General features: G+C 40.3%; 1 protein-coding gene across 1 annotated transcript; it reads right to left on the minus strand.

The window, feature by feature from the left end:
- Positions 1 to 371: 371 nt before the first annotated feature.
- Positions 372 to 22,763, minus strand: si:dkey-21p1.3 (collagen alpha-1(I) chain). Its single transcript, XM_053430730.1, has 56 exons — positions 22,595 to 22,763; positions 22,104 to 22,248; positions 20,118 to 20,313; positions 17,999 to 18,100; positions 16,569 to 17,312; positions 15,346 to 15,399; positions 14,251 to 14,370; positions 13,632 to 13,714; positions 13,360 to 13,413; positions 13,181 to 13,234; positions 12,971 to 13,078; positions 12,796 to 12,913; positions 12,591 to 12,644; positions 12,460 to 12,504; positions 12,278 to 12,331; positions 12,134 to 12,178; positions 11,973 to 12,026; positions 11,701 to 11,754; positions 11,438 to 11,482; positions 11,280 to 11,333; positions 11,153 to 11,197; positions 10,943 to 10,996; positions 10,741 to 10,848; positions 10,596 to 10,649; positions 10,462 to 10,515; positions 9,524 to 9,577; positions 9,279 to 9,332; positions 8,917 to 8,970; positions 8,777 to 8,830; positions 8,638 to 8,682; positions 8,397 to 8,441; positions 7,889 to 7,996; positions 7,038 to 7,091; positions 6,588 to 6,695; positions 6,432 to 6,485; positions 6,242 to 6,349; positions 5,710 to 5,763; positions 5,557 to 5,610; positions 5,381 to 5,434; positions 5,169 to 5,276; positions 4,978 to 5,031; positions 4,761 to 4,901; positions 4,223 to 4,276; positions 4,085 to 4,138; positions 3,936 to 3,989; positions 3,740 to 3,793; positions 3,592 to 3,645; positions 3,383 to 3,436; positions 3,245 to 3,298; positions 3,109 to 3,162; positions 3,005 to 3,022; positions 2,846 to 2,908; positions 2,502 to 2,666; positions 2,274 to 2,409; positions 2,059 to 2,165; positions 372 to 524 (listed from the first exon to the last, which is right to left on the minus strand). The coding sequence occupies exons 1-56, from the start codon at positions 22,761 to 22,763 to the stop codon at positions 372 to 374; spliced, it is 4,944 nt and encodes a 1,647-aa protein (XP_053286705.1).
- Between the last annotated feature and the right edge of the window lie 284 nt (positions 22,764 to 23,047).

Genomic DNA, 23,047 nt, shown 5'->3' on the forward strand with positions numbered 1-23,047 from the left:
TCTGGTCAGTGGCAGGCTTAACAAACTTGGGGATTAGTTCAGAGCTTATACACACGACTAAGTTTTATTCCAAATTCTAAATTATACTTTTATTTTGATAGTGCTGCACATCAATCCGCTGCAAGGAGGATTAGAAACCGAATTTTATTCAAACTTTGGCTGACACATTAACATTTAAGAGCAATTTATAAAATGCGTATATGATGAATTAAATAAATATACACAAAATACAGTAAATTAGTAAATTATTCCTATAAACATTATTCATGTAAAATATGTAGATACATACGGTATATAGCTGCTTTCTATATGAAAATTATATTTACAATGTTTAATTACACAAACCAATAAACACACACATCATTAATTGGTCACAGGAAGCAGAGGGGTCCCATGATCACAGTGATCTCAGGGGCGAGGGCAGTCGGTTCCGTCATCGCTATACCCAGATCTCTGAGAGGAAGCAACTCCATATCTCCTCGATGCAGCTCAGTGCTGCCCTGAACCCTCACAACCACGTGCTCCTGCAAAATGACCAGGACAGCAGAATATACATTAAGAGAACAGACGAATTTGTCCTGTCAGAATTTATAATTTTGTCCGGGGATGAAATCTTTTATGGGTCAGACAATGGCAGACAGGGAAATATTTTTCACGTAGCCTTAAACATCTGCTCACGATTGAAATGTATCGATCAAATCAAATAATCACATCTCTGTATCTTTATTGCTGAGGTGATATATTCGGTAACATTTGTTGCCAATGCAGGAAGAATGCAATGTCAGAAATGTTTTCATTAATTTGCATTAGTCTTACTGAAAAGAACGGGTTTGATCTACAGTCCAAAGCCAATATTTCTATGTCTTTTCTGGCAATGCTGTTTGCACATTGTCATATCACTACAGAGCTACTTACAATAAAAAACATTTTTATAATAAAAAGAACCCTGCTAAACTGTAATAAACTGTGTTTTGGAGAATGACAAAAAAGTTTAGTCTTACCTCACAGTCTTTTCTGCTCCCTCTAATTAAGTGAGAATCTATTTCTTTGCCGGAATCTCCCAGGATGTGGATACTCCAATTTGTTGAATTAGTTGCGGTGGCAGCACAGGAGGGTTCTACTTCCCAGCTGACAGTCATGTGCTGGAAAGATGCATGGCTGTGTAACCGCAGAAACCTCAGCTGGACAACATCCACACCAGCATACTCAAACTAATGGAGACAGAAATGATTCATTTTTACGGTGGAGGGAATAACTCACTTATTGTTAGTTGTAATATATTCTCCTCATTCAGTCCATAAATGAGTTAGACTTACCTTGTTTCCATCATGTTGTTGACTAAACCACTGGAGGGATCTTCTTAATTTCTGCTTTTCTGGCTCCCACCTGAGCTTAATCTACACAACAGAACATTATTACAGGACAAGCATCACCTTATTTATAACACAAGAAAAATGTTATTCCCTTTCTTCACAAAATTATTTTTAAATTGTCCCCAAAACCCACAAATATTGGATACAGAGATGGATTTTTGAACTTCACATGGCATCGTTTTCTGACTTCCTTGTACTTGATCATTATATTACATCTTGAATGTTATCATATGATAGGTCATTATTTTCTGATTAATATAAGATTTAGATTTTAGATGTTTTTCTAGTCTTATTCACAGATTTATCTTTTTAAATCGATTATTGGAGTATATTGTTGTTGACCCTGACCAGTGCTCCAAAAGTTAATCATCAGGAGATTCCCTCCTAAGTAACATTCCCACCAAATCTAGTGAAAATCCCTGCTGTTGTTGTCGAGTCATCTTGTCAACACACACACTCACACACATGCACATGCACACAGACACACGTATTCACACACACGCACACACAGTCCCGGTTGAAGACAATTCCCTGCTTGTGCTACGCCAGTGCAGACAGGGTAATGGGAAAAGGAATGTTTTACAAGTTCTTCTAACTGTGCTCTGACCTCCCTAAATAAAGTGAGGCCACTCTCCTCACAGCATCTAACCCTCTAATGGTTTAAACCATGTGAGAATGAGAGTACCTGTGACTGTAAAGGGTCTATACAGGTTGTTCCCCCTGCTGTGAAGTTACAGGAAACCTTCACAGCATCACAGACACAGCCCTGGTTGGGGTCCATGTAAAAGTAACCTGAAAGATAATCAACTCAGTGTTTGTCCATCATTCAGGAGAATGTATTTTACAGCATAAAGTCAATGACTGATTTACAACATTATGAGTCTATTGACAGACGCTCACCATCAGTCAGATGTGGGTGTATGAGTCCCAGCTCATGGCAGGTGGTACCGGGGTCGTCCTGTGTTCCCAGGGGCCAAATGAAGGATTTCTCTGCCTCATCACTTCGAGGCAATCTCGTGTTCCCCAGCCTGGGCCTCTATAAGATTTCATCATTAACCAGAATCATGATGCCAACCCTTGAATATGACTAAATGCAAAGCAAAATGAAGACAGACAGCTTGTACCAACTTTTTGTTGTCCTCCCTTTTCATTCAGGTGTTTGGGTGTTTGTCTGGAGCTTGTCAGCTTTGATCTTGTTCTTGTTGTTGTTTTGGGCTCATTTCTTTGACCTGGTCTTGGCTTTGATCGTCCTCTTTGTGTCAAACCATGTTTGCCTGGAGCTCCTGGTTTCCCCTGTAAAAGACATGAGTATGACTCCAAGACCATGGCGTGAAGCTAGTGGCCATTACACAGTATTCAATGCTGCTAAGCTTCAACGTCCTATGAGAAGTTTTCAGTGTGTTGCAGCTAAGTTTGTCAATCAGGCTAGACATTTATCAGTTTAATTTTATTGCATGTGCAAAATGTCTTACTGGAGGTCCAGGCGTTCCTGTCAGTCCCTTATGTCCTCTCCTGCCTTGGAGACCTTTCACTCCCTGTAAAGATCCAAACACAGTCATTCTGTCTTGCATCAAGAGGAGAGGAAACTACAATTATCTATAGACCAAGATGCTATCTACACAAACGCTCACCTTTTTGCCATGCTTGCCCTGTAAAAGACAAATATAAATGTCTTTAGTTGCCAATTTGAGTAAACAATATTTTTAATTAGCAGAGTAATATGAAAACCACATACAAGAAGTCCATGGAAGCCTCTTAGGCCAGGTGGACCATGAGGACCAGTGCTTCCCTGTGAAAATGATGATTGATCAATAATTTGCTATTCCTATAGTTAAAAGAAAGTGCGAAATAGAAAGTAAAATAAAACTTACCTGTTTTCCTTTACGACCTATTTGTCCTTTGAGCCCTTGCAAACCGGGATTCCCCTGAGATAAAAATGATATATGTTATCAACATTAATTGATGTTTGTGCTGTTAAATTACTTTATATGAAAATCATTTCAACCAACCTTCAGCCCCGGGGGACCAATCGGTCCCAATATCCCTGTTTCTCCTGGGAGACCCTGTACATGAAGAACAGACGACCAAAGACAAATTGTTCTCTGAAAAGACGTGTGATTCTCAGACAATGCATTATTTTTTGTGTCACGTGTTATCTATGAATGATGATGCACATATCTGTTAGGATACATTTTATTGTGGGTTGAGGACATTTTACCTTGGTACCAAGACTTCTAGATTCCCCCTTCTCTCCTCTCAGTCCTTGAATACCCTGTTTCCACACACAGATGATGCAGATGTTGACATGAACAGGAATATGATGCTATGTTTATGAATTTAATACTATACTGAAAAAACGTACAAACCTTTGGCCCAATTGGTCCAGGAGGTCCACGTGCTCCTTTTTGTCCAGTTTTACCCTGAGTGATGCAATAAGACACATTTCACAGTGAATTGTGTTAAACTGTCTGATAAGAAGCTAAATCTCAAACTATATTTAAGGCGAACATTATATGGTGATAATATATATCTGACATTTAAATTAATTACATAATATTGTACCTTAAACCCTCCTGCTCCAGTGTTTCCCCTGATCCCAAGAGGCCCCGGGTTTCCCTGAAATATTAAATGTATGTAATACCACAAAATAGACATGTAAACCACACTAGAACTGACATTTATGATTAAGTCACCACATTTTTTAACATTACCATCTTGCCGGACCAGCCAGGTGCTCCAGGAGCGCCTCTGAAACCCACGCCTCCCTTTGGTGTGAGCACAGTAGAAACTTATTTCAGTAAAACGGTTGAACAACAATGATAAATTGCAGCATGGTACATTTTTCCTACCGTATATCCTTCATTACCCTCAACCCCCAGTAACCCGTCCAGTCCACTCAAGCCCTGACAACAAAATCACAAAACAAGAAACCAGTTATCATCGACAAATTCCTCTCTTTAACTTTTTATTGTGTTTAAATATCTAATATCTATATCTATAAAAATCGGTATATGTCCCAAAGTAAAATATTTTTAGGTTTATTGTCCTTTTAATGTTAAAGGTTCAGTGTGTCGAATTTAGTGACAACTAGTGGTGAAGTTGCATGTTGCAGCTGAAGACCCCTCATCTCACCCTCCCCTTCCAAACATGGAAGTAAACATGTGGTAGCCTTCAGTTGAAAAACCTGACGGCCTCCGTTGAGAGAACCAGCTCCCGATGTAAATATAAAGTATTTAGATATACAGGTCCCATTCTAGGGTAAAGAAAACCACAATATGTACAATTTAGATGAAACACACAAGAGAAAACATCACTAGGATTATAATACATCCAATTTCTGCCAATAGATCCATTTCACCTAAATCTTACACATTGAACCTTTAATACTTGAGATGAGCTGTGGTTTACCAGTAATGGATTTTCAGTATATTTAAAGGTATTTATTGAACAGTATCTGTCAGAAGGGATACTTGCTGGTTTTCCAGGTGTTCCCGCAGGTCCTGTTCTCCCCGCGTCTCCATCAGCTCCCTAAAAACCAGACTTCATTAGAACGTCCAAGATTTGACTTTGACAAGATAATTGTATTAATAATCATAAAACTCACAGTTTTCCCAGGGGTCCCTTTATTCCCTTTCCTTCCAGGTTGGGGCCTTTTTCCCTTTAAAAAGACAATAATGGGGGAAAAAAATCAGATTTCACATGATCATAAGTATTAAAACTTAACACATAATGAAGGTGAATACTCAGTTATGATGACTTTATTTTAATAGGACAAATATACTGGCTTCCTTTTACCTTTGGCCCTTGATTTCCTTTAGCTCCTGGAATTCCACGAGGACCAGCAGGTCCAAGTCGACCTTTCGCACCAGCAGAGCCGATGAACCCGATCTTCCCAAGATCCCCCTAAAAAAATACAGTGACGTACTTAAAATTGTGAGCAAAACTTCCACGTTTAGTAACTTTGATTTGTAAATCCATTTCTTGAGAGTTCAAATAATCAATCTCACAGCGGTGCCTCGTGCTCCAGGTTCTCCTTTTGCACCCATTTCACCTCCTATGCCCTGGGAAATAAAGAGGGTTATATAAACACACTGTGTCACTGTGGCTACATATTCATACAGTCCATTAAATATGCTTGACCTGATTAATGATGCCTGAAGGGAAACAGAAAATATAATCCTACCATGTCTCCTGTGACGCCTGGAAGACCGAGTTTGCCCTTTTCACCGTGACTGCCCTGAATTTAGCCAACACACATCAGAGACAGAATTAAATCTCAATAAACCCCTTTAACAGATCAGTGAGAGAGTCAGAATGAATGAATGGTACATTACACCTTTATCCCCGGTCCTCCAGTTTTGCCATCAAAGCCCCTGTTGCCTGGTAAACCCTGAAGAAACACAGGAATTAGCCACAACATTGAAACAACAGGTGAACAATTTCAATGTTGTCTGCTGATCTTTGTATTTTTTATGGATAAATACAATCAAATAGTCATGGTCAAGGTCAAAGTTAAGTTACATTTTTTTTGTATGGCACATATCACCAACCTTGAAGGGCTTCTAACATAAACAAAACTGTTTCATACAAAGAGGCTACAAATTTCAAGGCGGAGATTTCCAACGATTGAAAACATGTAAATTCAATTTTAAGTCAAACATACTGCTGTTGATGGTCCAATTTGTCCATGGGGACCCATACTCCCAGGAGGGCCCTGAAGGAGAATAAATAAACCTTCAGTGTTTTTTTCCAGCTGTGTAATAGTCAAACCTGTTCACACTTATCTTATACATCACATAAACATCATATTACCCTGACAGAGACTTTACAGAATTTAACATAATTTTCAGTTCAACAGTGGTACTAACAGCTGGTCCCTGGAGCCCCTTCTGGCCTTTGCCTCCTGTCGTCCCAGTGTTGCCCCCCAGTCCAAACCGTCCAGGCATGCCTGATGGGCCTTTGAGGCCTGGATCACCCTGCAAAAGCATAGTTAATCAGGACTTTCATTAACAACAATCCTTAGCTAATATTCTCTGTCACTGTTCTTGGATGACTGACCTTGAGACCAAGAACCCCCTGTTTTCCTCTGAGTCCCTGCGCTCCCATGTATCCCTACAAAAAGAATGTACAGACAATATAGCAGATAGCATTGTCATGAGTAGATTCCCTTGTAAAATACAACTCAAAAGGTATTTCTATTTAAATACGACTCACCTGTTTTCCTGGCATACCCTTTGTTCCATTTAGCCCTTGATTGCCAGTGTCCCCATTAGCTCCCTTCGGCCCTTTCTCTCCAAGAGGTCCATTGTCCCCCTTATCACCCTGTAAGGTATGTTAAATAACATCCAATTATTCAGAGCTTCTATGATCTCAAATTGTCTAACTTTTGTTATTTAGAATTTTTTTTTGTTGAAATTATAGAAAGTCACATATTGACTCACAGATATTCCTTTTTGTCCAATTGAGCCCTCAGGTCCCCTCAGTCCAACTGGGCCCTAAACAAAAGAACAGCATTGTTATGGACATCTTCTCCTACAGTCAAATAAACAGATGCATAATCCTGTTTTTAAATCTTGGATTTTAATGACTTTGAATCAAGTTAGTTAGTTAAAAAAAGGAAAGGTAAAAATCAAAGCTGTGAGCAACTCAGTCTAATCAATATACCTCCTCACCATCGAGACCAGCAACTCCCTCTTGCCCCAAAGCCCCCGCAGATCCCTGAAGATACAACATGGAGAGACAGAATCCTTAAACGGCTTCACTCCAAATTACCTGTGCATCAAAGAGAACAAAAGTGCTGTGTAGAGGAGAAACTTAACCTTATCTCCTTTGAAACCAGCCGATCCAGATGGTCCTTGGGATCCATCTTTACCCTAAATACAGAGAGAATAAAGGAACGATTGGCCCCAAAAAATTCACAATGACACCGACGGGGTTTAACTGCTGGCGTAATCTATGACAACGCATCATCACTGACCAGAAGTGACGAGAAAACCCAAGAGGAGACACAAGAGGTCTGCTGTTAGTCAATAAATCAGCAATATTCAAAACTGGTGTTAAAAGAAACAAAATGTCATGGCCGATACTTTGGACTTGACCCATGGTAGAGCATGCTGACTCATTGGCATGGTCTTCTGTGACAGATGACTGTAATGCAGCCATTAGTGATGGTTTCAGTGTGCGCGCACCCTGTGAACCCCAAGGGTTAAGTCTTGACGTAGGCAGTCGAGGTGGAGTTGACCATAACGAATTAGTGCATAATCCTTTTTGGTTAGTTTCATCTTTGAGTTTTGTTTGCTTTCAGCCTGAAGCATTGATCAGGCTTTTAAGTCTTCTGGTGGTTACTTGAGTTAAGTAGCTGGTGACCATGAGCACTGAGTACATTTTAATTTATTTTTTACTTAATACGACAGTGAACTGTGATATTTGTGGTTACGAAGACCATGTAACACCAAATCTACCAAACAGTCAGAAAATAAAGGTCAACATTGACAAGAGCACAAAATTAAACTTACTGAGTAACCTGTAACTCCTTGAGGACCCACAGGACCTTGTGGCCCTTGGTCACCTGGGAGGCCACGTGGCCCAATCTCACCCCACGGTCCTATGTTGCCCTGAATACCCTGGAGGGGTAAAAACATGCAAAAACTGAAATAAAAAAGAATGACAATAGATGGACTAAACATAGTGTGACCAACTGAACTATGCAAAGGCATGACGTAATGGAAGTTATTGGTCTATAAAGACATCTCAACATCTGTCTCGCCTGAAACAACATTTGAAACCTTAAAATATTCAATCATGTGATCTGTGTTGGATTAGCTTGGAAATAATGGGACAGACAGTAAGCACATCTACTGTAGGAGAGGACTTTCACCAAATGTCCATACAAAATGTATTAAGAGACTCGCAGGTCATAGTAGGACAGCATGTCAATAATTCACAGAGGGAAACTTAAGGACACAGTAAAGGACGGGTTGGATGGAAATGCTTGGAAGGAATGAACCACTGAAATCATCTTACAGGAGCTCCTCTGTATCCTCGTGGTCCAGACATGCCCATCTCACCCTGACGGACAGGGAGATACTGTTAGTAATGGAGCTCAGAGAAAGAAATACCAGAGCACTTACACTTAAAATTAAGTAAAATAATGGTGTAGAGTTGCATTGATATTGTTATGGCAGTTGATTACAGAAAATAATAATGACTACTACTACTTCCTCTACCTCTACTACTGCTAATAATAATATGAAAAATAACATACTGGGGGGCCTGGTTTTCCATTTGGTCCTTCCTCGCCTCTCTTACCCTTCATAACAAGGTTAACACATTAAATTGAAACATAAAATATACATCACGTAAACGTACACTGACTTAACACGAGGCTTTGAAATGACTCGTACCTTTAGTCCTTCATCCGCTGGAAGTCCACTGAGGCCTACTTTACCTTTATTACCCTAAAGGAAAGGAAACATATCTCAGCATCATTATGACACCGGTTTAGATATCGTAGGAATCCATGTAATGATAGTTGGTAACTTACTCTGTCTCCTGGTTTTCCTGGTGTTCCCTCCAATCCACTACTGCCAGCTTCACCCTTTGAATGGCACAGGCAATTTAAAGGTGTTTGACTTAACATCTCTCAATCACATCATATCCTAGAACTCTTACCATCCCTGAAACTACTTTTACTTTGTCTAAATCTGTTCTTCTCTCGTTAAATCAGTTTAAGAGCTGTAAAACTTAAAGATGTAAGTAACTCACACTCTTCCCTACATGTCCTTGGAGGCCAGGTGCTCCCATCTTTCCAGGTGATCCCTGTGGCAGATGTTTATCAGACAGTGGATATGCAATTTGTGTGAAAATGTGTCATTGTCATTTATGATAATAGAGTTAAAAACTCACCTTTGGGCCTGGTGTTCCTGGGTCGCCATTCATTCCATTTGCACCAATGAGGCCCTGATAGAAAGATGAATTGTTTTTATTATAATCGCATATCTTGACTATTTTACTCATCTGCGTAAAAGAACATAACATCTTTTCATGAAATTGGAAAATCAAATCAAAGAAAACATTGGTTTGTGTGGTGATAAGTCTATGGACAAAGTTAGAAACATTAGTATTAACTTATTGTTTTTGTTTGGCCTTACCAGGACTCCATGAGGTCCATCCTGTCCTCTGTTTCCCAAATGACCTTGAAAACCCTAAGATGGGACAGAGATCATGTGAAGGTGATCATTTGACAGTGTGTTATTTAATGGGAGTGGATGAAATATATACAAGTAAATTCCCAAATTCTTCCAAACTACACTGAACAGAAAAGTCACATGGCAACTTGGTTCTAATTGTAGATATGTTAAAATGTTCTCTACTGTGTGTAAATATGAAGGTTCAAGTGTGATCACCTTCTGGCCTTTAAGTCCAGGATCCCCTGTGAATCCAGGCCTTCCCTACACAAACAGTTTACAAACATACAAACAGAGTGTTTTATTAACGTTTTATAAGTTTTAGTAGTTTGTCTGCTTTTCACAAATTGACGCATAAAAGTCAACAGTCTACAAATGTAATCATGGAAATACAGTGTATAATATATATATATATATATATATATATATATATATATATATATATATATATATATAATAATATCTGAACACAGCAGTCACATAAACTCAGAACAAGAAGTGTAACCACATAGGAACCTTAATACCAGGTTCTCCTTCACGTCCTCTCTCCCCAGATTTTCCCATCTCTCCCTGCAAATAGACGCTGGGTTTAGAACAACGATCAGCATCTTGAATTTATATTTTATTTGTTTATTCTATGTTTCATTCTTCAGCGATATAAATTACACTATCATACTCACAATGGGACCAGGTACTCCAGAAAATCCTGCTTGGCTTTTTCGACCCTCCAGTAGGAAAAGTGATAATAATAATTGATTAGGATTTAACATTAGGGGAAAATAACTCAAACCTCTATTGACACCAGTATTTTTTATATTAGACGGAAATTCACCCTCTGCTGGTGTGAGTACAATGTACATTTAAATTGACCTGACTCGTTCAGTATCCACACTTGTGCCCACCTTGTCACCTCGAGGCCCAGCAGCTCCTTGAATACCAGTTGGCCCTCGATCTCCCTACAAAAACATACATGCATACAAAATTAAACAAAATACTCAAAAGAAAAAGACGTGATTCCAACAGCTCTCAAACCCACCTTTGGACCATCTTTTCCCTGCTTTCCTTGCTCCCCCATGATGCCATCAAACCCCTATATTAATAGAAGCATATACAAAATAAAACGTGGGAATTTCCGTTGCTGTTCAGTAGCATTTTTTGTCCATTAAGTATATTTCACTCACGCTGGAACCAGGAGGTCCTGATGGCCCTGTTGGTCCTTCAAGTCCCTCTAACCCCAATGGGCCTCGACGGCCCTTTGATCCCTGTCTACCTGGAGGCCCTGGAGGCCCCTGTACACAAACATAACAAGACAAAGTTCACTGTTCTGATCAAAGAACAGATTAGAAATCATCTGAACTGATTGACACGAAGGATCAAACTCACTCTGTCTCCCTGAAACCCTAAATCGCCCTTGTCACCTCGCTTGGATTTATCCCCCTGGTAGAAAGACATGTGTAGCAGTTAGTAACCAAAAGAGCAGTAACAGTTTAATGACATAGAAAGTTAAGATAATTAAATATTGTCATAGACAACATGTTTATAAATCATTTTTATGGATGGAGTCAATATTGAAATTGCTTTAAGTAATCTTACGGGATCACCTGAGGGTCCAGGCTTTCCTGGATTCCCATTGGCTGCCTGTAATGAGAAAATTAAATCTAAATTCATATCTGTGGTAGTGAGTGTCACCTCTGTAGAGGATTTGGACTCATAGCCTTACGTTAAGTCCAGGTGGTCCAGGTTCTCCTATATCTCCTTCATCTCCCAGATCACCCTGGTCAAAATGAACAGAAGACAGAGGAGAGTCTCATGCAATAATTATAACTGCAATCCAATGCTGCATGATCTTTTATTCTCATGTTTTAAATGTGTACTCACAGGGTCTCCTTTAGGACCCACTGGTCCAGCTGGTCCTGGATTCCCCTAAGAGAAGAAAATATAAAATTTATTTTGTAATATTGTTATGTAATAAATCTAATCTATTTCAAGTGTGGTTGCTGTGTTTTTGTATGATGAGTCAGGTATGCATATATATACAAGGAAACACATATAATAAAATACCTATAGCTCAAGAAACAGGAGTGAATCTGCAGTGACTCTAAAAACACCACAACATTTCTGACCAAATGCGCTCATTGTACCTGAGGACCACGAACACCTGGAAATCCAACTGTGCCCTCAGGACCTGGTTCTCCCTGAAGCCAACCGTGTACACACAGATTAGACATTTATTTAGGTATTAAGATAATGTGCTTATTATTATTCAGTGTCTGTGAATCTGCATGTGCACCTGTGGTCCAGCTGCTCCTCTGACACCCAATGCACCGTGATGACCCTGATAACATAAAACTGTGTTTCACAAATATTGTTTAATGACTCACTCCACAACTTGATGCGCTGGCTGTTTACTTACCGGAGGTCCTTTCACTCCTAAAACACCTTTCAGTCCTCCGGAGCCAATTATTCCCTGAGGAGCAGACAAATTAATTGCTGCTGTCCTTACTTTAACAGTGGCTATTTGTTTAATTCCAAATTAATTATAGTATTATCTCTATATTATGTTATTTAACTCACAGGTGGGCCTGGTGGTCCACTGAATCCTTGAGCTCCAATCGCTCCCTGGAAACAATAAAAAGCAAAAACGGCTGTGATCAAGATCTATCATATTTACAGAGTTATTTTAATTCAGAAGCGATGGATAACTGCATTGACACTTACTAGAGTTCCTGATGGTCCTGGAAAACCAGGAGGACCCCTGGCTCCGGGCATTCCCTGTAAACACAGGACATTTCAGATGCTGCATTGCTGAGGGAAAGGTTCTCATTGATTTCAAGTCAGACTACTTGAAAATGATTTTAAAGCAATCAAAATGACCATAATTAAAAAGTAAAGTCACTTACTATGTAGCCAGGGAGCCCGACAAAGCCTCTGACTCCATTATTTCCCTGTGAGACAGAGAAAATACAATATATTGTAGTTCAGCCATCTTCTCCTCGTAAAGACTGAGTGTGTATTGTATCCTGAATCTGACCTTGTCTCCGGTTCGTCCTCTGTCTCCTTGTGGTCCAGCCTCTCCTTCATAACCCTATAGGCAGAAATATTATCACAGACATATTCAATTATAAGGTAGCTGCAGAAAATGGAACTTAGACATTTAGACAAAGAGACCGACACACATGCACTTGGGCCTCTATAATTGAAATCCCCATAACATTAGAAGTCCAGGCCACTCTTACCCACTCACCCAGCTCCCCTTTACTGCCTTCCTCTCCTCTGTAGCCAATGGGACCCTGGTAGGACAGGCACACAATATATTTATCAAGCTGCAACAACTGCGCCAAGTGACATTCACATCTAACAGGCAAACAATACAATAACACACATCATTTACATGTTTCCAAATGGATTTACCTGTTCTCCAGGTAAGCCTGGAGGGCCCGGGTCAGCGTCCTCTCCTGGGGTCCCCTCTCTTCCGGGTCGGCCCTGGGGCCCCGGCAGACCCCGTGGCCCTGGACTACCCTGCGGTTCAATACAACATGGAATGTGAGGAAGTCAGCACAATTTGCTAAGAAAATCTCATTGTCGACTCTGATGAGATGCAAATAAAGTAGAGATAACTACCGTTGTCCCTTGAGCTCCTCTTCGTCCTTGTTTCCCAGTAATTCCAGGCGGCCCCTGGAATACAGAATCAGACACTGGAGTCTTTTCACCATCATTTATATCTAATATTGTCATGTCACGATAGAGTTTACCCCTTCAGCTGTTTAAACTTTTTCTTGTCAGGTAATCCAATTACTTACAATTGGTCCGGCATCTCCAAGAGGTCCAGGAGGCCCCATACGCCCTTTAACTTTCTAAAATACAAAAACCACAACGTTTGATATTTTAATCACGACACAAAATCATAGTTTACATTCAAACATTTTTCACTGACTGTAAATAAGGTAACAATGTTCGTAACAACTTTATTAATTCAATTATTGGATTCAACAGCTGTGCGGGATTTGAACACCTCGATTTCAGCTGACAAAACACTGATCAGTAAATTAAACATCACCAAATATAATGTTACTTCAGGAACTTCAACACCATTTGTTCTTTAACACAAACACCTACTGGCCAGGAAGACACCAGCTTTTTGTAGATCTTCTTTTTCTGCAAAGGAACAGCACAAAAATATGTTAGCACAGACCTTCAGTTCAAATAATGTATTTTGAGAAAATAACCAAACCATAAGAAATAAACTTATATGGTGAAACACATGTAATTGTATCTCTAAATTTGCAACAATCACGTTCTTAAACCTTCAGTTGGTTGGCAGGTTTTTTAATGTTAAAAATGTGATTTATACATCAGAGGCAATGGTTGTCCAACAACTACCAACAATGCTTCTGACTTTAATCGCCTTTAATACTTACTCATATAATATAAGCATGTAACGTGTTGCAGATTGACAGACTCCCTAAATATTTATCAGAAAGCTAGCCAAACATATAGAACACTTCCTACTCCTTTAACCCATGCATTTTTTTCCTCCAGTGTTGTATTTTCAGTCAGTTGAAGTGGCTTTAAACTCTCATAATGTTTTTTATCATCCATATTTATACTCTCGGCATAAATTCAAGTATGTGTGCAGCACAGAGTTGCCCGGTTCATGGTCAACAACCATTAGATGATTCAAAACTGTTCACCTTGAAAGCCACCCATCCTTCCTCAGAGGTTTTGAATACAACAATGGCAGGCATCCCTGGAGGACCAATGGGGCCTCTGTATCCTGTCCGGCCGGTCCTGCCCATAACACCTTGATATCCCTGAAGGGAAGGGAGATGAGATAATCTGTATGATGTGCAAAACAGACCTTGGATTACAGTGTCCACAGGTTTGATCAGCACTGCCCGAAACAGGAATATCTCATCTCAGTTAGACGCAAAGTGAAAAGGTACACAAAAGCGTGCTGAGCGATGTTTCCACAAGAATCTCACAAACACAACCCCCAAAGTATAAGCTGATTCCTTAGGTCTGTTTGAAGAAAATAAGCCCAGTGTTACATGTTACACAAAAGTCATTGCATCTGAGATGGTTTTATTTAGATTCAGTAAAGCAGATCAGGACTATAGGATGAGTGAATTCATTGATTTGTGAATAGAGGTTGAATAAGGGTTGTGCAGAGTCGGAATTTAAAGATATGTTAACATTTTATAGTTTGGGGAATTCAGGATGTGCTCTTCATTTGTTGTGAATGCATAGAGTGATAGATGTACAGTAAAAGTTACTGATGACAAAGTAACATGGAGGTTTATGAAGGTTTTCTTTAGTCTCGGAATACGAGACTGACTTGTGGCAAAACTGGCGTTTAGCAGAAGTTTGACTTTTTTTGCTGAGTTCCCACTGACCTCAACAATCAGCTGCTTGTTAAATCCATGTGGAAACTGGTTTAACTGGCCCATTTGCTTTGTATCAAAAAACTGTAAAAACTTACCAACATATCTAACAGACATGAGACAGAGGGAGAAAATCCTTTTAATGACTGTATATTTCTTATTGGCTGCCTGTCAAATGTTTGATTAACATCTACTTTTTAAAATAATAATATTCTGATTTCTAGAAGCTTTTATATTTAAACTTTCTTTACCAGCTAAGGCTCGAAGAGGCTAATGGCTGCAACTGGCAGAGTTGAGCAGTTTGTTGTTGTTGATGTTTGTGAGCAGCACTTTCCCACCACACTGAGCCAGTTGTTTCATTGTTCATACAAAATAACTAAATAAAGTCTTGAGATGAACACATACTTTATCTCCTTTAGGTCCTGATGGCCCTGTTAGTCCAGGTGGACCCTGTAGTCCCTGAAGAAAGAGGAACATAGAATAATTAGGCAACAGCCCACCTGTCAGAAATGGCTAAATAAATAAACAAATGAATAAATCAACAAAAAAAATATTTTACAAATGAACAGAAATATTCCATATAACATATTGATAAAAGCAAAATGAGATATTTCAAAACATCAACAGCCCTGGTTTAACTTGTTCTCCTGGGCAGAAGTTTATTATATCTGGATTCTGGTGAATGTAGCACTTTTCTTTGATAATGTTTAATAAAAGTAGAGGGGTTTGTAAATGCTTGTTATTAAAACACTGTGCATGGTCTTTGGTCTGAGATAATGTTGAAATGGTGTGTTTCATGGGAAAGTTCAATCTCAACCCCTCCCTTTTACCACACACACACACGCACGCACACACGCACGCACGCACGCACACACACACACACACACAAACACACACATCTTTTGAATTGACTATGTCACCATCTTGGTAATCAACAAGGCTCCACTCAAACTTAATTTCATACCAATTCGTGACAGAAAATTTGATCAGAATATTTCTCTTATTTAAGAAATGTCATCTGTGGTTTGTTAATTTACTTATAACATCATTGAACATCATTAATACTCACATTTATAAGCTTGACCTGTAATGACACAAAATGTCTTCCAATGCGTCAATTAATTCCAGGTCTTAATAAACATTTACCCAGATACAGGTAAATGTAAACAATGTCTTACCCTTTGACCTCTGACCCAAGGTTTTAGTCCTGCCCCGTGATGTCTGACTGAGGATGCAGGCTGCCGATTGGCTGCTTTAACATTCTGCTGTGGCGACTCAGTCTCTGATTGGACTATGAAGTCTTCATGGGGGAACTTGGAGATCGACTCAAGTAAAGTTTGATTATTTTCCTCAAAGATGCCGGTGTCATTATCATGATTTGCTTTTTCCATCTCTGCTTCTCTTTCCTCCTCCTCCTCCATCACTAAATCTGTCTCTTCTTCATCTCTGCCGCTCTCCTCTTCTCCAGCTGGAAGTCGTTGTGGTGGTGAGGTGGTTATTGTTTTTGCTGAAACGTTACCCCCCTCACTTGTGATGTTACTCAGTGCTGCTGTGCTTTGTTGTGTGGGACCTGAAAGTGTCAGATTTGGAGCCTGAACTTTCTGAGGAGCAGCAAAGTCTTGTGTCACCTCACCCTCCACTGATGTGTCTTCTTCTGCTGCTGCGACAACCTTCAGGGAGGGATGAGTGACTACAGAAGCTGGAGGTGTAATCATGGCTGGTGAAGTATCCTGTTTGGCCTCCTTTGTTCCTCCGTCAGGTGAAGCGTCCACACTTGAAGCATCAAACCCTGATTCTGTGGTGGAGCCTGAGATCAGAGTGATGACAAACTCATGAGTCCCCTCAGAGAAACGTCTCTCTGCAGCTTCTGTCGCTCCCCCTGCCGATGGTGAAGTGTCACCTGGAGCTGTTGGGTTCTCAGGTTGGATGTTTGGGCTTGAAATAGAAGTCTCCACTCGCTGCACCACAGATGCATCATTGCTTGTGAAGCCCTCTGTTGCTGCACCCGATGGTAGATGAACTTGAGCAGTGTGAGCTGTGCGGACAGAAGCAACTGTCAAACTCCCTTCTGTTCTCTGTGTCTCCTTCATTGTCCATGATATTTGTGATGTCTGCAGCTCCTTAGCTCCACCTAGAACTGTCTCCTCACCTATAGTCTTAGCTTCTTCTCCTTTGGTTGAGCCTGTAGTCTGAGTTTCTGCACCAGTCTGAGCAGTGTGTGTCTTCAGAGCGGAGGTGCTGCTCTCTGGATTCAGTCTTCCTGTCAGCGCAGGGAGTCCGGCCTTCAGAGTTGTGTCCTGTGGGGAACCGTCTGGTCTGGATGATTCTCTGATGCCAGGATGAGAAGTCACCTCATCTGCTGCTGTTACCTCCTGGGAGAGATTTAAATGAGAATTTAAACCTCATCATGTTCAGTCTCCTGCTAGGCTTTTTCTATTTTATAATATTTGGTGAGAATAACATAAGTGGACCAAGATCTGCTTTAAACTTTTAACAGGAAAAGGATTTGTTATTGTCATAATCCTTACGTACATTATAAAGGATCTCAAAAATAGATTAATTAATTCTAAGACATACAGTCAGTTAATTGACAACAGAAATAATGGCAAAATATTAAAAAAAATTGCGCACAATAACGAAAACGATCAAACTATCTAATATGCAGTATAATATAACATAATATAATATGATATAAATTATGATATAAGATGGTATAATATTTAAATATAATGCAAACCTCGTAAATGCGAATGCGAATAAGAATAAGAATAAGAATCAGAATCAGAATCAGAATTAGAATCGATCGTTATGTTTGAAGGAACTTGTCAGGTTGTTAAATTAATACATTCAATCAAAAAAGAACAAAAATGATGTTTTCAGGACAATATTTTGTGAGTGGAACCCTGCACTTTAGACCAGTGAATGCTTGTTGTATGTTATTTGCAAGATACTGAACCCCTAAGTGGCCCCTCATAAATGTTGAGTGTACTAAAAATGTAAGTCGCTTTGGACAAAAGCGTCAGCTAAATGACATGTAATAATAATGTAATATTTGTACCTGTGTGTCAGTCAGTGTTGAACATGTGTTGTTGTAATGTTGACAGTCCTGCTCGGCTGCTGCAGGATCTCCCAGGACAAAGCTCATCTGCTGGATGGTTCCCTGAACATCACAAACACACAAACACAAGTTGTAGCTTCAGTGAATTTTATTTTCAGTCAGTGTGTGACGATGTCTGCTACAGGGTCTGTTCTGCCGCAAGACCACTAGAGGACACTAGAGTCAAAAATATTGCACAGGCAATTTGAAAGTTGCAAAACATTTTGGCAATTTTCTACAGAAAACTACATTTTGTGAAACATTTAAATGTAATCTGCCGTAATTAGGATGACTAATAACGCTTATGTTTTTGGTCTAACTGCAATGACACCTGGAAGGAGGAAATTAAGAAAATTCTGGCAGAGTTGTGTCCTTTTACTTTTATAATTGTACAAGGACATGTCATGAAAGATGAACTTACAATCTAAACAAGCAAATAACAAACGAATAAACCAGCAAATAACATCATAAATAATTCTGCTGGCAGCGAAATTGTGCAAAAAGACTCAAAGACTGGGCCTTTAAACCGGTTGTATAACTCAGTTCTCAAGAAAAGTCAACATGAAGCACTCAGTGTGCAGCCAGGTCTGCACACTGCTTTAAGAGGTGTGAGTTTTATTGTCAGGCCTCTCACTGTAACATCGAGCAGCCGAACCTGCAGAGGTACTGTGGTGAACTACTTCTTTCTGCTGTGCCACCATTGTGATCTAATGCTGAACACATTAAAAAGACAGTGAAATTTCCGGCACATATTCTATGAGGGTTTACAGGTCGAAGGAAACATCTTTGCCCGCGTCTCTCATTCTCTCACATGTAAGAATCCATTTAAACCTTGAACCAATATATTTTAGCTATGACCTAGGCTACTGATCAACCATGTAATAAAACACATGAAGACAACAGTGATGCCTCCATTCACAGGAAAACCTCTTAAACCACTGAAGGAATAAAGCTGGTTGAACACATTAGAGTTAAGTTTAATTTCCAGTGTAATGAGACAATCTCTCTTGATTGTATTTGACCTTTTTACTCTATAACAGATAGTCTAAGTAGCAAGACGATACATAAACAAGATATAAGATCAGAAATTCTAGTCAGTCTCATTTGAAGCAGTCTTAAAATCTACTCCTAATCTTTAAATACAATTCTTTAAGTGTCGGTTGTCATGAAATAAATCAATCCGCTAACAGAATTTTAACAGACACATATGATAGAAGCAGACTTACGCAGCTCAGTAGCAGCAGCAGCAGCACATCAGCCCCCTGCATGGTTTCTGACAAAGACAAACTGTGGACTGCTCTGACTGTTGGTGTCTGTAAGTCCTCACACACTCCTGCAGGGGCTGCACTTGAAAAAACACACACACCCCTCCTGCTATGTGGAGGATTCACGCCTGTGCTGGAACGACCACAGGGCTCCAGCCGAGAGGGACGATGAACTGAACAGACAAACAAAGACTCTCACCCACTCACTTATACCGTACACATGTGGCTTTGCTTCCTAATCCTCAGTGGATCCCATCAGACACTGTGGTGTGGTGTGCTGGGCCTGTTTCCTGTAAATCCTGACACTGATGTGTGCCCGAGATGAGCAGGGAGATTTTGCTGACCTCTCAGTTTTTATGAATGTTTTCATTCCAATTTAATCAACAAAAAGGAACCAAATGTGAGCTCAAGGTTTACAAGTAAGACTCTTTTTAACTTGACTCACATTTATACCTTCTGAAGCTTGAAATCTTTTATTTCCACTACAAACAAACAGATCCAACGATACTGAATATTTTAAGAAGTCTCCTTATAATCTTAGAATAATTTAATTTTAATCTCTTATATTACAATAAATGCTCGATAAACAAAAGCCTCAATAGATGTCATCAAATGCGATCTATTTTACACCATATGACTCCGTTCTGCCCAAGTTGCCTTTGAACTTCACATTGATCCCTGCACCTCCACCTCTGTTGTCAGGGGTCGGGAGGGGAGGACTGTGGCCCAGGTGAGGAATGTGACACTGGGATCAGAAGAGCGAGGCAGGGGCGGCTGCCCGATGATGCTTGGTGTAGGGTGAGGTTGGTTCTTACTGTAAACGGTGTGTGGTGAGGACTGGGAGCTCCTCCCAGCAGCGTCAGGCCCAAAGTGCTGATCCGCGGTCCCAAGCCGTGACGCCAGGAGGTGCTCTCCTGCCGACTGCAGTCCAGGTACAAGCTGAGTGTGGACAGAGAGAAGGCCAGGGAGAGCCTGTGCCACAGGCCGTCCCACAGAGCAGCAGCAGGAAACCTGTCAGACATGTGTGGGAGAATTTTACTCACACACATTTAAGCAAAAGGTGTGCTACTTCAGATAGTTATTCAGACTTCATTGGAAAGTTCAGTTAGACAACTTGTTTCTGGCTAAAATTCAATATTGATCATATTGTCCGACTAATTACATGTAGTCAACAAATTAATATCTTTGTCACCTCGTGGAGGAGGTTGTGTTTTCATCTGCGTTTGTTTGTCTGTTAGCAGGATTACGCTACGACTACAGGATGTATCACCATGAAACTTGGTGGGAGGATGCAGAATGGGTCATGGAAGAACCATAGACTGGGAGGAACCCATTAAATGTTAATGCGATCTGTGTCAAGGGCTGGATGCAGCGATTTTCTTTATCCATTTTCTTTTTCATCATTGAGACTTGTAGGGCGTAAGCATGTATTTGAATAATTATCTTTTTTTACGAGGAATGTTATCTCAACTCAGTCACAAAATGTATTTTGTATTTTTGGCCTGCGTTTATTGTTAACAGTTTGCTGAATCTTTCTGTGTACATAGTAAATGTGCCTGATCTCAATACGCATGTGCAGTATGTCGGCCGTGGGAGAGCTATGTGTTTGTCGAGGGACCTTCTAGTTTCAACTGCATTGATTCAATATAACTCAAAGTAATTCCTGCTGCTCACCTAAAGGAGACGATAATGTTACGTTTATACTTGAATAAAAATAAAACACTGCTTCAGTCAGAGCCTCTGAAAACTTATTGTTAACTGATAAGTGTTCGTAACACGGAAAAATTGTGAATATAACCAGGTAAAAGCTTTGCTATAATTATCCATCATTACTTATCAAGAGTATAACATTCAAAAACTGCAAATCTGCTGTGGATCTCATTCAATTTAAGCACACACCTACAGAGTGAGGACATTTGTGGAAAATGAGGACATTTTGACCGGTACTCTCTTTTTCAATGTACTGTTTGAAAGTAAAGACTTAGGTTTAGGGTTTGGGTTAGAATTGGTTTAGGTTAGAGTTAGGCATTTAGTTTTGATGATTAAGATTAGGGTAAGGAGCCAATGAGTGTGTGTGTGTGTGTTGTTTCTCACTCATAGTGTTGTTGCCAAACACTGATGACAGTGAGGAGTCGTGGGCCCAGCTTCAGCTGGAAAAGCTCCTCCCCCTCCTGGCCTAAAACAACCAATAGCGTCCTCTGCCCTGACCAGCTTTGACCCAGACGCAGACGCATCAGAACACTCAGCTCATCTGGAAACCTGTCATGTAAACGTTAGCGCGCTCACACACAGATGTATACATGCACTCATTCATGTGCCACAAGGACACACACATTCATTATAACCTAATCGGTCACTGGACATGGACAGTTTTGAGACGTGTGTATGGAACAGCATGGAGCTTAGGTTGTGGTGTCACAGAGAGACTGTCCTCACTGAGAGACGCTTCACATGTTAATGTAAACTCTATCACAAAGCTGCCAGATTCAGGCGGCATCAGCAGCCTGTGCGTAAACAGTCAAGGTCAAGTTTAACACCAGGCGCTTGAACTCCATCCTTTCAACCTGTACATCATGGAAATAAAATCCACCCTGGACAAGGGCTCACTGAAGTCTTACAGACTCCAACACATTTGCCTTTATTTCAAGATGTCTGTGTTTTGCAAAATGGAAATATCACATTTAGAATTAGTGTTTAACATAAGACGACTTTGAAGTAATACATTGTGAACTGCTCTTGGTAAAAAGCTTTTCTTATCTGCACTCGCTGGTACTAGTTAGTTCAGAATTGTTAAATCTTACACGGGTCCAAAGACTGAAGCCGTTGGCAGGACGAGTGTGGAATATTGTCCAATCTGATAGGCTGGACATCCTCCCCCATCGTCTGTTGCTGAGACATTGTAATGAGAGGCCGACTGCATGTCCAGCAGCTGCAGCAGATCAACTTCTGAAAGACACAGATTAAAGCAAAAACCAGACAGCTGTGGAGAGACTTTGATCATCAACATAGAGTTTAATGTTTCAGATTCTCCAAGAAATTTAGAGGGTTTAAACATGAAGTAACATTTTAAAGATTACTATTCAAAAGATTTTGCTGGTGTACATCAACGTAACACAACAACATCCCAACACATTTATCTTCTGACTCAGTCACTCAGCAGAAAAGTGAAAACATTTCTAATTCAGTGGGGGGGGGGGGGGGGGGGGTGTATTGTGTTAATGTGGTGAAAACAGCTGGATAACCCCAAATGTTCCTTTGTAAGAGCTTTCTATCCAATTCTAAGTCAGTCTACCTTTCCCCGCTGCTGATTCCATGATCCCTCTGCTCCTCCCATGATCCTTTGCCTCAGGATGAAGGTAACGCAGCAGCGGCGTGCCCTCTCCCTGTGATCGCCTGTCAGGACTCACCACACACAGACAAGCTTGAACCCACAGCGCCGAGAGCAAAGAGGAGCTCTGCATCGTGGCCTCAGGACAAATGATGCTGGAAGAACATCTCTGCTGCTGTTACACATGGACCGGAGGGACGGGCCTGACCGGCATCTCACTACGTCCTGATCTCTCAACAACAAACCAGATCTCTCACCTACGTCTCTGCTCAGCTCCCAGGCCAAGGTCTCTTTCTCACTGGGCTATTTTAGGATTATTTGAACATCCATAAACATGGAAAACACACGTTCCCGATGGAGATTTACAAAAATAATGAAAAGTTTTCATCTCACTTGGTCTGTTCTTCTTTTCATTTT

Source organism: Pleuronectes platessa, chromosome 9, assembly GCF_947347685.1.
Source record: "Pleuronectes platessa chromosome 9, fPlePla1.1, whole genome shotgun sequence".
In the NCBI taxonomy this organism is placed as follows: Eukaryota; Metazoa; Chordata; class Actinopteri; order Pleuronectiformes; family Pleuronectidae; genus Pleuronectes; species Pleuronectes platessa.

Excerpts from the sequence above, each read along its gene's own strand:
- si:dkey-21p1.3 (XM_053430730.1), bottom strand. The coding sequence starts at position 22,763 with ATGCAGAGCTCCTCTTTGCTCTCGGCGCTGTGGGTTCAAGCTTGTCTG. Across the intron at positions 9,578-10,461 it reads CTGGGCCTCGAGGTGACAAG|GGTTTTCAAGGTCATTTGGG; the intron begins GTGGGCACAAGT and ends GTCCCATCTTAG. Across the intron at positions 2,410-2,501 it reads AAAAGGGAGGACAACAAAAA|AGGCCCAGGCTGGGGAACAC; the intron begins GTTGGTACAAGC and ends GAAATCTTATAG.